The sequence below is a fragment of the Rhinolophus ferrumequinum genome, chromosome 5, assembly GCF_004115265.2.
Source record: "Rhinolophus ferrumequinum isolate MPI-CBG mRhiFer1 chromosome 5, mRhiFer1_v1.p, whole genome shotgun sequence".
Taxonomy (NCBI): domain Eukaryota; kingdom Metazoa; phylum Chordata; class Mammalia; order Chiroptera; family Rhinolophidae; genus Rhinolophus; species Rhinolophus ferrumequinum.
Genome location: NC_046288.1, coordinates 39,399,397 through 39,416,112, shown reverse-complemented (window position 1 = coordinate 39,416,112; position 16,716 = coordinate 39,399,397). Strand labels below are relative to the sequence as shown.

At 34.8% G+C, this 16,716-nt stretch overlaps 1 protein-coding gene across 7 annotated transcripts in view; it reads left to right on the top strand.

Moving 5' to 3' along the window:
- The window catches only part of WDFY3 (WD repeat and FYVE domain containing 3), a 246,071-nt gene that overhangs the window by 92,451 nt on the left and 136,904 nt on the right, over positions 1 to 16,716 (top strand). For 5 of the 7 annotated variants that reach the window (XM_033105930.1, XM_033105931.1, XM_033105932.1 and 2 more), the window contains 2 exons: positions 4,189 to 4,312; positions 11,091 to 11,144. In XM_033105930.1, coding sequence (XP_032961821.1) covers positions 4,189 to 4,312; positions 11,091 to 11,144 — 178 coding nt within the window. The remainder of the gene's footprint in view (positions 1 to 4,188; positions 4,313 to 11,090; positions 11,145 to 16,716) is intronic. The other 2 variants (XM_033105933.1, XM_033105928.1) reach the window with 1 other exon arrangement.

Genomic DNA, 16,716 nt, shown 5'->3' with positions numbered 1-16,716 from the left:
TATCACAATTACATCTTCATTGTAAATTTTAAAAAGCTGTTTTATATAGCAAATTATTCAAGGACTAATGGTAGTCAGTAATGTGTAACTTTGGGTGTTACATATATTTAGGAACAAAGGACACCATTTTAGAAAACTGTAAAAATTCCAACCTCTCTTTTATTAGTCATATTTAATACCTTTTTGTTGAATGGCTTCGTTCATCAACAAATATATATTGAGCCTCTATGCATGTCATTAGATAACACCATTAATTTGTTCTCCGTTAGTATGCCAAAAATATGTAGTTGTGGAGGTACCAAGAATTTTTTTTGAAATGTATTTAGATGCATATTAAAAATGACCCTTCTAAAAACTAACCATTCATCCCTCTGAAGGTGAACACTGCCACGTTACAGTGATAAGGTTCATGCAAAGTTTAATTGAGACAATACAGTACCGAGTGATTAAGAGCACGGCTTAGAATCAGACAGTTTTAAATTCTATCAGCACCACCTCCTGGCTTAAGTTGTTTAACTTCTCTAACCCTTAATTCTTTTATCTGTAAAAAGGGGATAATGTATTAGGATTTTATGAGATTTAAATGACATTACATGTCAAGTATTTGAATAGTGCTAGGCACATTGTAAATGATGATTACCTGGTAGTTATTTTTATTGAATTTGCTAGAAGACGTGTTTGTTCTTCAGTACTGTTTTTATTTTCATCTGAGTTATGAATGTCACATATCTAGTATAGAAGCATCCATTCTGAGTTGGAATTACCTACCACTCTCTTGCTCAACTCTCTCCCTTGACGGATGAAAAAAACTAAGAACCAAAAAAACTTGGCCAGTGGTCCCTGAAGTAAGGAGAACCCAAGCCTCCTGGCTCCCAGTTCTATTCTCTGTGGCACACACTTCAGTACACGATTGCAGCGTTGTGTATTTTTAAGAAATACCACTACTTGTGGAAAGTGTGAATACATACCTACTATTTTTAGATTTCATTGTTGAAGTCAATCACACACAAAAAATCTCTTTCCTTTGCTACCTTACATATTTAGTATTATCTAAAATGTCAGATTCATGTTTTAGTCCCTGTACCTCTCCAACCTTATCTTGTATCATTTCCCACCTCATTCAAAACAGGAATGTTTCACCAGCCTTTCAATTCCTCAGCTACCCTAATTACATGTCCACTTTGAGGTCTTAGCACAGCTCTTCTCACTGCTCAGTACCCTCTTTTCTTGGTTCTTTAAATTATGACTTTTTCTCATCCTTTGTGTCAGTATTATCTCAGAGAAACCTTTTCTGATAACCTTCTCCCCACTCCAGGCATTCCCTGTCAGTTGCCTTGTTTGTGTCCTTTGTAACACATCACAACCCTGTTTCCCTAAAAATAATACCTAGCTGGACAATCAGCTCTAATGCATCTTTTGGAGCAAAAATTAATATAAGACCCGGTATTGTATTGTATTATATAGAATTGTATTGTATTGTATTGTATTGTATTATGTTATACTTGGTATTATATTATATTATATTATATTATATTATATTATATTATATCATACCATATCATATTATATTATGTTATATCATACCCGGTCTTATTTTACTATAAGACTGGGTACTTAAAATTTTACTTATTTTACTTATAGTAAAATAAGACCGGGTATTATATTAATTTTTGCTCCAAAAGACGCATTAGAGCTCATTGTCCGGCTAGGTCTTATTTTTGGGGAAACACGGTATCTAACAAAATTTTATTTTTAAATCAACTTGTTTAATGTTTGTTTCACGTGCTAAACTGTGAACTCCATGAGTACAGGAGTCATATTTGCTTTGTTTATCTTTGTATTCATGACTCCAAATATTGCCTGACATATATAGGAGATCAATAAATATTTATGAGTGAATAAATGACAGAATGAATCAATCAGTAGTGTTGGATCACTAGACTAAAAATTGTTTCTGTCACTTCAGATTAGCAAATAGGGCATAGTTCTCGTCCCCTAATATTGATTTTGGATTCTTCAATTCAAGCGAGACTTAACTTTTGAAAAAAAATTCCTTATGGAAATAATGCAGTAAATATAAAGATTTTTGTGAAAAGTTAGTTGCATTTTTAACAGTGTATTATTCACCCAGCATGAAGACTGCTCGAATAACCATATCCGTATACCTCCTAAGAAATTATCTATTTATTATATGAAGTTGTTTTTATAACTCTTAGGAATAAAATAGTTCTTAATAATTCTTAGGAGCAAAATGTACATTAATATATTCTGAGTAATAGGAATATTCACTTACTTTAAATCTATGTCAGTTTAACGAAAGGCCTAATAATTGCTGAGCAAAATATACAATTGTTTTATACACACCTGGATTAAACAGTTCTATACTCATCTCTGAGTTGAGGTCGAGTGGATATTCAAGCATGTGTCATTGTTAGGCTTCTCGATTTCTAATCTGCAATTTGTTAAAGAATGTGGGTCTTATTTAACAGGTGACACAGCATATAACATTTATCAAAATCTTAGAAACAATTTATTGAGGAGTTCTTAAAAAGCAGAGTTTATTGTTCTTTGAGATAATTTAAAATTACTCCTGTGTCAAGTTAGTGAATAGGCATAGATACCTGGAGAAAATATACCCTGTAGAATTGATTTATTGTTCTTTTGATACTTTCAGCTCAGTTTGAGGGAGATTATAAGAAACAGTATTTATTGTAAGAATGTAAGAAACATTTCTATTACAAGGATGTTACATTATAAGTTACATCCTTTTATTAAGATCCTAGGAAGAAAATTTTTTACTATAGTATGAAAAATAGAGGTACTTTCATGAACATAGTTTTCTTACCTAAGGAGATTATGAACCACATAGTTGACTAAGTTTTTTCTTTTGTATATTTAAGCCAAAATTCATGGCAAAACTTGGCAAATATAGAGGTCTTTTGGTCTTAGATTTTTATTTAAACGATTTTCCAGTCCATTCCCTAGGCTTAGTGTTTTACTTGCTTGTTTTTGTTTTCTTTTTTACTTTAGTTTGTATTCTCATGTTATAGTTTATGTGACCTTCAGTGCTACCTAAATCTTCTCTAGAATTGGTTGTGGGGGCAGGCAGCATCTAAATGAGCTGCCATATTTAGGGACCATCCCTATAAAAGGCCTGGTGCTAGCTTGGTAGAGAATGCAAAGAGGAGTAAGATATGTTTCCTCCCTTTGTAATGACATATGAACAGTAATAAGAAAAAAAATACTGTGCAATTAATATTACAATAGAGAGCTATCATGATACTTTTGGAAGACACAGAATTTCCTTTTAGCTATAAAGAATGCATTTTAAAGCAATATTTCAGGATACATCTAGTTATTTAGTCATTGTAATACCATTTCTTTTCCTACACCCAGGTTTCATTTTCTTATTCTCTTTGCTGAATCCATACTGGTTTATCTTTAAGAATTATTTATTCTAAATTTCATTTGTCTTAGATTTCTGTGGGGAAAAAACAAGTGTATTTCATGACCCAAAGACCAGTCATGGAGTTGAGAAACCAAAAAAATAGTTCAAAAGGAAGTGTTTTCTTTGAATAAGGGAAACAAGAAAAATCCTATCAAAAAGGTGTGACTTAATCCATGCTGGGAAGATTTAGACATATTGAGGTGGGGGAAGATTCATGACCCTTTCGTTCATTTTCTTTATTCTAGTCTTTTTCCTAACAGTCTTCTTTTGGGGATTATTGTGGTTAGAATTTTAAAATTCTGAGGTATAGTGATTTCTATATTCAGCCTAGGACTTAGCAATAGTAGGTAAGTCCCTGCTTTTCACCATCTGGTGTCTGTACCATCAAAGAAGCTTACCATTATTCTCTACATTCTTAATTTAGATTTTTTCTGAGAAACATTATATTTTCTAAAGTTTCTAAAGTAGATTAACTCAAATTCTATAGATAACTGGTCTTCAGCTCTTAGATGTCATTTTTTTAATGATTCATTCAACAAATTAACAAGTATAAGGAAATGTGGCTAGACGTGATTTATTGAAAGAATTGTGTTTTAAACATATTATTCAGAGCCAAAGTAACTGTGGAAGCATGCTTTTTAAACTTGGTTTTCAAATCATACCACACTTTGAAATAAATGCTCAGAATAAAAGGAAAAAATTGACAATGCTTCATTAATTTTTTTTTCTCTCATCCACAGGTTTTTGGAAATGCTCCGCCAAATACAATGACAGAAAAATTTTCTGATCTTCTGCAGTTCACAACACAAGTCTCACGACTGATGGTGACAGAAATTCGAAGGAGAGCATCAAACAAATCCACAGGTATTTTTACAGAAACCAGCAAAACTGATTTATTTGAATGGATAGTTCTGTAAAAGTGCTATTAAAATTAAATGGAAAATTGACCTGATTCTAGGCACGTGGATTTCCATTACCAGTCCCATTCCCATCCTTACAGTCACATTCTTCTCTTGGTTTCAGCATCTTCTGTTCTCAAGCACAGTGGTTCTATCAAGGCTACTTTGCTTGGACCACTGACCCCCAACCCTTTTAACAACACTCTGTTCCTACTGAACAGAATCCAGATTCTTAGCATGGTATTTAAGGCAAATACAGCATCTGACCATATGTGTGTGTGTGTGTGTTTTTTTTAATTTTTTGTTTATTCAATTGTTTTTAGTTTACCCTTGTCCTTCCTCCTCCTTCTCTCCTTCCTTCTCTCTCTCTCTCTCTCTCTCTCTCTCTCTCTCTCTCTCTCTCTCTCTCAACCAACCCGAGCTGGTTGTAGTCCCAAATATGTCTGTGCTCTTATTTCTATTCTTTTCTTATGGTGCTTCACCTAGTAAGAAGAATCTTCCTCTGTCTCAATATGTCTGAATCTTCCCAGCTTGGATTAAGTCACACCTTTTTGATGGAATGTTTTTTGTTTCCCTTATTCAAAGAAAACACATTCTTCTGAACTACTTTTTCTTTCTCAGTTCGATCAGTGGTAGTTGTGTCTTTATCTTCTTATTAGACCATAAACTAGGGGTCTTTATATAGCCTACAATCTTTACCATAGAGCTTTATATACATTGGGCCTTTTATGAATGCTGCCTGAATACTATTCTTATTCATAATTAGTTAATTTTACACTTTATAAAGTATCTTTCCTTTCACTCAAGATTAAAATAAGCTCTCTTGATTTTAACTATCATTAGTCATTTTTTAAATTAGTAATATGTTTGAGGGATTTTATCTCATTTTGTTTAATTTTATTGTTTTGGTTTTGTAATGGTTGTTTGAGAATAGCTTTCTTATTGATGCAGACAAAGAAATTGATGACTTAAGTTCAGTTTCTAATTCTCTGGGAAAATCAGTTAACTTTTCAGCCCATCAGATCATTATTTTTCTAATAGTAGAGTAATACTTTTGTTTTTTAATTTTATTTTAAAATGTATTTGTATTAAAATTAATATAGACACATAGTTTTAAAGGTAAAATAGTTAAAAGGTTGATTAGAAACAGCATCTCCCTTTCACTATCTTGGTTCATCCCCGTTTCTCACTCCTGAGAGGTGATCACTTTTGAACACTTAACTTTTTTTGATATTTACCTCTTGTGTCTAAATAGCACTTACACTATGTGCCCTTGATTTTTCACATTTACATACTGTCTTCTGACTCTTCACCGGAGAAAATGACACTTTTATTCTCTTAAGCTCATTAACACTACTCCACAGATGCATACTTCATATACCCCTCTATCATAATTTGATTAGATCAATATTCATTATATTGTGAGTATGAAAACACTATTCTAAAATACTTTGTTATGATTACTTTTCTTGAAAACTTCTCCCCGCCTCCATCAGAGTTAAGAAATGCCCTTTTTTCCTACTAGTTTTCTACATTTTTATTGCACATTCATCCCGTTCCCCTGCTTTTTTGAATCTTTCCTTAGTATGACATCAGCTTTCTATCAGTTTTGTTGCAAACAGCTCTTCCAGAACCTTCTAGCCTGTTTTAATCCATAGAAGCTGCTCTGTAAGCCAGCTGCACAGCTGTCATTTTTACATCTACACTCACGTCATCCTGGGATGCCTTTCCACTTCGAGACGGAGCCTCTGTTTCCTGAATCACATGTCATCTTTTTCTCAAATTAACTTCCCCCCTTTTAGTAAAGCATCTTTCCCAGCAGCTTCCTGAGAAAGGATGCAGGGGAATTATCCTTTTTGGTTTGTTTTTTTGTGTGTGTGTGTTTTTTTTTTAAGGAAATCCAATGAGTGAAAAATTTGCTTGACTATTGTTGTATAAGAAGGGTTCCTTCCTTTCACCAAGCAAGGTGATGACTGTAGGCTGACAGCCTCTCAGGTACCAGGTTTGGCACCAATCCCATCACGTTATATAGCATGGCTTAATTGCTGAAAGGAGAAACATAAAACCAGGGGTCAGCAAGGAGGAAGAAGGCACAGGTCTACCACCCTCATTACCTCACAGAGAGTGTGCTTGGGAGATTTCCCCCACCCCCATTCTAAAGTACAGGCATGAATGCCATCTTATCAGCGAAGAAACACACAAACTGTTTGTGATCTGGGCTCTTGGAGGACTTGTTGGATGTTTATAGGAGTTGCTTGAGAATGCTAGCTGCTTAGCCCCCCGGGACTTTGGGGCCAGGGGAAGTTCCAGGCCCTCCTACTACAGAGTGGAAGCTACTGGTGTCATGGGAAGTTGAGCTTGGGTGCTGCACCTCTGGGGACGAGGTCAGTGTGTGGGAGGAGCTTAGCTAGGTCCTTCTCCAGGCATCCCGGGGTGAGCTCTCAGGGTCATTTTGGAAAATCTTGTAGCTTGCATAGCATTTATCCTCCTTTCAATGGGTATCAAATTCTAGGTTGGAAATCATTTTATCTCAGAATTTAAAAATCATTTCTTTATCATATTCTAGATTCCTATACTGCTATTGAGAAATCTGAAGCTACCTAGATTCTTGATTCTTTTTCTGTGGCCTGTTTTGTTTTTTTTGTTTGTTGTTGTTGTTGTTATTTTATAGAAGCATTTAGAATCCTCTCTTTGGCCTGCGTGTTACAAATTTCTTGACAACACATCATATAGTAGACCCATAGTTAGTTATACATTAGGCTGAGTACTCATTGGACCCTTTTTAATATGAGAATTCATATCCTTTAATTCGGGGAAAGTTTCTTGAATTGTTTATATAACATTATCTTCCCCTCTATTTTCTCTTTCTAGTCAAATGTACCCTTAACACTCTCTTTCTCATTTTCTTACCTTTATCTTTTATTTTCTGTCTGGTTTTTGACTCTACTTCCTAAGAGAGCTCTTCAGTTTTACCACCCATCCCTTTTATGGAGTTTTTTTCATTTGTGACATATAATTTTAATTTCTAGGAGGTTTTTGTTTTGTTTTTTTGGTATCTTTTTTTCCCCATGAATTTTCTTAGCTTTCTGAGGTTTTGGTTTTGTTTTCCTTTCAGATTTTCATCTTCTACGTAGTCTGTTTCTTTCAGGTTGCCTTTTTTATTCATTTTTGTCTCTGTCTTTTATGTTAGAGAATGTCCTCACATGTCTCATCCTTGGCCATCTGTTCCTGGGTAAGAATGGATAGAAAGCTGCTGTGTGGCTTTGTAATTGTGGGTGGAGCTTGCAACTCTGGGCTTCAGCCCAAGATGATCTTGCTGGGCCATTTTGTTGGCCTTCTTTCCCTGGCTAGGCAGAGTCCCCAGAGAAGAATGTCTAGTCTTTACCTAGACCCTATATGTCTGACTGAACCTTTTGAAAGTCAACTAGGAGGAAGGTGTGAGGCTCCTCAGCATTCAGTACATGAGCTAGCTTCTACTTTACCTCCATGAATCAACAGCCGTGCCTGGTATGGTACTATTATCCCCCCCTTCACCCCAATCCAAACACTGTCTCTTATTCTTGGCAGTGAATACTTTCCCATTCTAGTGCCCACATTGGAGTGGGGACCTGGGGTTCTACTTACTCTTAAACGTACCTAGTGCCACCAATGCCTGAGCCTCTTGGAGGGTTCTTTTGTAGTATAGTTACTTTTCTTGCATTGCTTTAAGATTCTAGAATTTACTAAATCAGTTACCACTAACCACTGTCTATTTTACTATCCAAAATTTTGTCGCTTTCATCTTTCCTATTCTCTTTGTCCTTACGCATTTATGCTTTTAAAAAAAATCCTTTTACGACCATTTTAGTGGGTATGTTAGTCTGCTCAGTTGCCATAACAAAACGCCATAGACTAGTGGCTTAAACAACAGAAATTTTTCTTCACAGTTCTGGAGGTTGGAAGTCCAAGGTCATAGTGCCAGCTTGATTGGTTTCTCTGGAGATCTCTCTTGCTGGCTTGCAGGTGGCCCCTTCTCTATGTGGCCTCACCTGGAGGACAGACAGGAAGAGCTCTGAGGTCTCTTCTAAGGGCGTTGATCCCATCATGAGGGCGCTACCCTCATGAACTCATCTAAGCTTAATTATCTCCCAAAGGTTCCATCTCCAAATACCATTACATTAGGAGTTAGAGTTAGGGCTTCAATATATGAATTCTGGTGAGACACACAGTTCAGTCCATTGCAGTGAGGTTTTAGGAGAGAGCAGAGATAAATACATGTATTCAACCTTCCATCTTTCACTGGATCCCATTATGGAGTCTTTGGAGTGACAGCCATTAAATATTTTAAGATCAACAACAACAGGATCCCTTATTCAGAAACAGTACATTATATGACTTGATATACGGATTTTAAACTGAGATGGTTTTAATTATATTTGCAGTCTTTGAAGCAAGTCCAGTGAACGGTGGTAAGATAGTTTAAGGTAAAGTTCCTGCCCCTCTCTTCTCCACCCAAAATTGGATTGCATTCTTTTTTATCTTTCCTGATTTATTAGAAGTGATGTTGGTCTTAAATATAAGATTTGTGTGTTTTATACCTTTTTTAGCTATTTTAATTTTTTTTTAATTTTTTTTTCAGTTTTTTTAGCTATTTTAAATAAGGGAAATTTCTTTGTTACAAGTTGATGCTTATTGCATTTCTTTCTTGAATGATATCCCTAGATTAGAGAAAGAAAATCCCCAAACTTTATTTATAATCACTTCTCTGTTGCTGTCTTTGTAAATACCTAATCTGCATGTTTGTAGAAAAATCTTTTCTGTATTGGAAGTTTGTTTTCCTTAATCTCTTTATAATTTTTTAGAAATAATGAAAGTTATCTTAAGTGAAGTAGATGTCTCATTGTTAATTACTGTAATGGTTATATAAAAATTTTTAAAGATTTTATTTTGAAATAATTATAGACTCAGGAATTTACACACATAATATGTAGAGCCTCCTGTGCCATATATAAGTCCATGTAATTTGTAGTTTTAAACTTTTGAAATTTATTAACTTCTGAATTCAGGAGATTCAATTCAATTTGTGTAAATTTTACCTCTGCAAGAGAAAATTTCCTAATCACCCTATGTCAAATAGATCTTTTCTCCTCTATCCTCACACCAGTTAGTATACTTTCATTCAGTCACCTTAAATACTTCCTTTACAGCTTTATCATAATCTGAAATACCTTGTTTATTTACTCACTTAATTTTATTGTCTATTGTATTCACCCCTCTATCACATAGAAGAATGCTTGTCACAGATTAGGTGCTCAATAGATTTGTACTGCCTTTGACGTAAGCGTTTTCTGCCCCCCCCCCCTTTTTTTAATACCTTATCACTTAGAGCAGTGTTAGAAAAGCTATCCTTACCGATGTTTAAGAGACAAAAGCATTATTTTGGAGTATCTCTTCAGTCAGCCTTAAAGAACCCTGAGTATGGAAATCCTTGTTCTCTAATTTTATTTTTATTAGTCTTAAACTTTGGAAGTTTCTTCTGGTCAGTATAATTATCAAAAATACTTCCATGAAGATTTTTTTTTAATCTTTTATAGTAAAAATTTCTATATTTTCGAGGATCTAGGTACATCCTGAACTATCTTACTCTTGCATGTCCCATTGTTATTTTCTGATTGTTCAATAAATTTTTATTGTGGCAAAAAGCACATAACATGATAACTACCCTCTTAACAAATTTTTAAGTGCACAGTGCAGCTAACTGTAAGCACAGTACTGCATAACAGATTTCTAGAACTTTATCATCTTGCATAACTGTAACTTTATACTCACTGATCAGCAACTCTCCATTTCTTCTTCCTGTCAGCCCTTGGCAACCACCATTCTACTTTCTGCTTCTATGAATTTGGCTACTTTTGATACTTTGCATAACCTTCTTTTTACAGGAAGTTCTCACTGACAGTGATTGTTATAATTTACATGCACATAATTTTTCTCCAAAAAGAGGTGAAGTGAGCCTTCTGTTGTTCTTTTGAAAGATGGCTATATTTGTTTTGCATCAGGACAAGATTATTTTTCTAGGACTCCTCTGAATTTGGTGTGGAATACTTGTTATTTTGTTTGTTACCTAAGCACTGCTCACATATCAAGGTTTTTTTATCACATCACTTCTAACATGGATTGTAGATATCTCAGTAGGAACCCTGCTTCCCTGCAATTCTATCTATCTATAGGAAGTTAGGAAAAGTGGAAACTTTTAGGGAATATCCATATGCAAAATGGATACATGGACTGATTTGTGATACATGAGGCAACTTCACAGTTCTAGTTCTCTCTCTCCCTTAATTCTCTTTTTGTTGTTGACTTCGTGTGGCTTTTGTTAAAAATATGTAGTGACCCTCAACTAATTTAAGAAAATATGTAATTTTGTGGCCATGTTTAGAGGGTGTAGCGTAAGGTTTTTTCCCACCTCATGTAGTTATTTGTTAAGTTCAACCATGCAATCTGCTAATTCTAAGGAAACATGATCAATTTACATCATTGAAGCAGAAAACTCCCACCTGTGAACAATAATATCTTTAGTTTATTATTAATGATTTTGCTGCATGCGAGGTGCCTGTTAAACCCAGTGGTGCGGTCCGCCGTGGGCAGCGGTTCAGCGATGGGCAAGCCAGGGGATGCTGACACAGTTGGCATCTCTGCAGCAGCTTATGGTGGGATTACTAGTGAATCCCCAATGAGACAACCCAGCCTTTTTTTTTAAACAGAAAAACAGTATGCCTCGCTGTCCTCCAAGGATTTCAAAGCCACAACACCTTCAGGTAATTTTATTCCCAAGGTGTGGTTATGTATCATCAAATGGAAAGAAGCATGGAAGTTATGAATTCTAATACTGTTTTTCTGACTAACTTATGGAAGTTGGGGCGGGGAGGGGAGGTGGTTGGGGAAGGGTTGTTTAGGGCTTGGTTTCTTCCTTAATAAATTAAGTGTAATAATACTGTTGACATCTCTTACATTGTCATCCTGAAGCTTAAGATTGAAAATGATTATGCTTTAAGTGGACTTTGCAAAGGAAAAGTTGTTGTATTGCACTTATTTTTAAACAAGTTTTATGTTCTGATTGTTCTGAATACTAATTGAATGTGTTTGTATTCTCTCAGTGTACACTGGGAACTTAAATTTCTTTTAAAATTGTCTACATCCTATTCTTATTTAATCTAATAATGAGCTCTACTAACTCCATTTTTGTATTTTCCAATCTAACTATATGTATTGAAATACAGCTGGAAAGCTAAAACTTGAGTCAAATGATTGGCATCCCTCAATATGGGATAATAACGGTTTGTCATTAACTCCTGTAACAAGTTAAATTGTCATTTAAATTTGTATTTGTTAAATATAAGTGAAATTAAAAGATCCTAATGCAATATTTTTTTTTTCAGTTTTTTTTTTTTCAGGCGTGAGGTTTTTTTTTTTTTTCAGTTTTCTGAAACCGTGCTTTACAGAAGTTTAATTTAAAATTGCTTTCTAGTAAACATACTTTTTTAAGGATAACACTAAATGTTATATATTTTCATAGTGAGCTTTTTTTTTTTCTTTCTCTGCCCACTCTCCCCCTTCCTTCTTTGCACCTAACCTTCTTACTGACAGTGGGGGTTTTGCAAATAAAAGTAAAGATTCAGAGTTCTTCCCCCTCCAAAATGAAGCATTGGAGTCATGCCTCAAGATGAAGTCAGTACTAACAAGAGAGTTTTATGTTGTGTATGTATCACTCTAAAGGACATGAAGTACCAAAGACAGTGTTTCTTGGACCATTTACATCAGACTCCATCTGGAAAGCTGGTTAAAAAATGAAGATTTCTATGAGCCAAGAGACGTATATAAGAATATTTATGGCAGTGTCTGTTATAATCCCAAAACAAAAACTGGAAATTACCCAAACGACCACGAACAGGAAGATAAATAAATTCTGGTGTATTCATGCAATGGAATACTGCATACAGTGAAAATGGTAAACTAGAGCTAAATGCATCAACCTGAATGATTCTCAAAAACAATTGTGAATGATAAAAGCAAGTTGCCGAAGAATATAAATAGTATGACACCATTATAGAAATCCCCAAACAAGCAAGCTAAACAGGTTTTTCTTGTTCAAAGATATAATCACATGTGGAAAACAATAAGAAAAACAAAAAGTGATTAACATAAAATTCAGTGAAGTGCTTGCATGTTGGAGGGAGAGAGGAAGGAATGCAACTGATGAGGGGTACACAGAGAAATGTTCTATTTTTAATGCTCAGTGGTTGGTACATGGGTGTTCATTTCATTATTATACTTTAAATTATACATATGCATCACTCTTTTGTATGCATATCTCACATTGAAAAATTGTAAGTGCGGGTTTCTAGGCCCTGTTCAGACTTCCTAAACCTGAATTACTAATGGTGAGGTCCTTTAATCTGCATTTTCATTTGGCCCCCCTGATGGTCTGAAGTCTGAGAACTACTGACATGAGGTCTCATTAACCTTCCTATAGGACCTAAATGATCTCACAGAAATCATTTAGACCCAGATGTTGAGAAGCAGGCTAGAAAAAGACCCTGGGATCTGTGAAAGAGAAGAGGAAGAGAAACTATCGAGAGAAGGGATCCCAGTTACTCCTTCCAGATGCTCTTTCTGTGGCCGAGTAGAGGACCTCTATACTGAACTTTTTGATTTACTTAAAAAGTAGGAGGTTCCATTAAGGTGTTTTGAATGGCAACATACTGAAATTAGTAGATGAAAATAAAATAGTTCTTCTGAATACATTTGTTACGTATAGGCGGTTTATTTTGTCATTGAGTTTCAGATCTCTCCCATGTCATTCAACCAGACTACTTGTTCAGACCTCATTGTCTGGATAATTGAAAACCAAATATATGATGATAAATATATAATTTTACATTATTGCTGATGTAACTTAGATCTTCTCTACCCTCTTCTCAAAACGAGTACTTATTATTAAGTTGGTAAAGTTGTTGAAGGGATACAGTTTAGTAATTATACGATCTTGATCCTTCTCAAAGTGTATTTTCATGTGTATTATCTTATTATCAGCTCAGCAATCCATTGAACTATTTTAATGTTTAATAACAAAGCAGTGGGGTTTTTTAAAATCCATTATTTGTCTTTTCTTATCTTGAGGAATACCTTAATGTTCATTGTCAACCAAAACAGAAGAAACCATATACTCCTATAAATGCCATTGATCAAATAACTAGAACAGTTTCAAGACAAGAGTACATTTTTGGTGTTTTGGTTCTCAAAATAAGCATTAGTATTAATTATTCATAATTGACAACTTACGGAGTAGCTGTGAAAATACATATTTGTCCAATTTTCTTTTAACATTAATAGTGTTAAATAACGTGGGTGGAATTCAAATTCACTTAAAATTTGTCTTATCTTAGGTTTCTAGGTTCTCCTTTATCAGGAAGATAACTTTCTTAAAGTTGCTTAGTTCTTCAAAATCTGCTTTTCCCGCTCTGTGAGAAGCATAGGTGGTATTGACCGGTTCATTTACTAATGAATGTTCTTTTTAATGATATAGAATTTCATTACATTGATATAACTATGAAAGAATTTGAGACTGCAAGTGGTTTTTTAGAGATAATGAGTTACAAAATTGAAAATATGCAATTTAAAACCAAAGCTGCCTAATTTTGAAGAAGCCTAGGGAATGAAAGCATAACATGTCAGCCTTTAAGTGAGAACTTGAGCTAACTGGGAAGTTGTCTTCCTTCCATGAGCATTTAATTCCTACCAAGAAAGAGGGCTCATGTAATGTAGCAAATCTGAGTCCATTGTAGGCTTGCAAGAAAAATTCGCAGGTTACTTTTTATCAATGATTTGAAACCACAATTGCTAAAGAAGGTTTCTCAGTGGTGTTCTTTTGTTTTCTCCCTTCTCCAATGAGACCTTCACAATTTAATTAGTGTTGAATATTGCTTCCTTTGTATTACTCCCCTTTTCAAAGCTTTCAGGAATACCTTACTCATAGTAAAACCAGACCTCTAATGTTCATAAGAAGTTGAGCTCAGTGTGTCCTTTAATCTCCCTAGATTGTTTTATTCTCTCCTTTAACAGATGTTTATTGAGTGGCCACTTAGTGCCAGTGACATGCTTCTTACTGAGGGTCAGCAGTGAACAAGGCAGGCCGGGAGTCTGCTCCCATGGTGTTGGTTTTCTAGAGCGGAGTGAGAGACTATAGATCAGTAAACATAGGAATATAATAATTTCAGCACTTACGAGATACTAGATAAATATTAGAAATAAGCCAGGCTCCTATTGGCTTCCCTCCTTACCAGTAAATTTTTTTTGTTTTTTTTTTTTTTAGTCACTATCTTTTATCTCTTATAGGCTAGACAGTCTGGACTTGAATATAAGTTCTGTCACTGGCTAGCTATGTGACTCTAGGCAAATTACTTCTCCCTTTCTCAGTTTATATTATTGTAAGGGGTATAATAATAGAAAATAACTCAGAGATCGTATAAAGATTAAATGCATTAAATCTGCAAGTACTTAGAACAGTGCTTGTTATACAGTTAAGATTCAGTAAAAATAAGCTATCCAAAACACTTCCCTATTAAAATATTCCTTCAAATGGAAGTATATGAAGATAAAATATGCCCAACACAGTACCATATGTAAGTTTTGTATCAATTCAATTATTTAATAAAACACTTTTATCTTGATTGTCTTAAATGAAAGAAAAAAAATACCTCTAAGACAATCTAAATTCTGTTCTATACTTTGCATCTTTATGAAGTGTGTTAAGTGTACATTAGTAACTACCAGTTGGTTTAGAGTAAACGGATAGATAAGACTTATTTTTAACAACTTTAATTCATCTCATTTTATCAATGTAAAAATTGACAAACTCTGGTGATGAAATTAAGTGCATCGTTAGCATATTCCCTTATGTCTACAACAATAATTAACTAAATTTACTGTCAAAGATTCTTGCAATGTCAGCTCTGTGAATGACTCTCTCACTGTTTCTGTTCCTGCTATCAGCTGCTCAAGTCACCCCTTGTGTGTATCCCTGAGGCGACTTCCTGATTTGTCCCCCCATCCACCCATCTCATTACCCGTCCATTTTGTCATATATGTCACTACTAAATTAATAGTCTTAGAATAATCCTTTCATCGACCAACTTTACTTAAGGAATGACGTTTGTTCCCTCTTGCCCAAAGAGTCAAATACAGCCCTTCCTTCATAAATGGGCATCAATTTTCTGTCATTACTGTTAATATAGACTCTAATTCTCAACATATGCTCTTCTGGAATATTAAACCCGTGTTAATACAGTTATTTGTCTTGATCTGCACATATTGGACTCATTTCTCTAACTATACTTTTGTTTAAATGCTGTGCTCCTAATCTCTGTTCCTTTTCCTCCCTCCCACTTCCTAGACAAACATATTCAGGTTTTCTCTATTATCCAACAATAGAGCTTGCCTATGAAACCTTTAAACCAAAATGACATAAAGAAGCAATTACCATTAATTTATATGAAAAAAAATTTGAGCGTTCTCAGACCCCTAAGATAACTTACCAAATCATACCAAATAACACATAAACCCTAAAATAATGCTAACACACAGTGAAAGTGGAAATGATATGCTAAATACACACTATCCCCATCAATCCACTCAAGCAACAGAATTTTCGTTTTATTCGTTACTGGATGCCGCTTAAAAGAGACCACTTTGCTACTAGCAGAACCAATAATAACTTCAGCAGCTTTCAAGATTCTTTCTCTCTGCATGTAAACAGTATGAATATTGGAAGCAGGCCAGTTCAACAAACTGACAATGCCTTTATTTTGTTCACCATGATCTAAATGCTTAATTACATCCAGTGTTACCATAAGCGTAATACCCTTACAAGCCCTCATAGTCTTTTCCGATACCTTATGATACATCTAGCTAACGATGCATAAACTAAATCCAGATAAAGCGCAGATACTCACAGCCACAGTTCAAAGCTATGGCACTTTGATGCTGAGTGTAGTTCCTGGAGAGGGAGCTTGACAGTGTCCCTCTTGCTGTGTAGGGAGCACTGCCTGTGTAACAGCTCACACTGCAAAACAAATGCTGAGCACCATTTTCACTTTTCACCTTTTTTTGTAAAAGCAAAACTCCTTTTCAGATTTCTTTCAGTTAGTGAAAGCAGGTACTAATGCAGGTCATCTGCAAAAGCGAAGTGGCCTAATGTGAACTTGCAAAAAGCAGGGAATACCTGCTTTTTTTTCCAGGCTGGCTTAGCTTAAATTTTACCTCTTCCATGACTTTTCTGACTGATTCCTGACATACCTTTCCCTAAAATATATAGGTTGACTTTTAAATTTC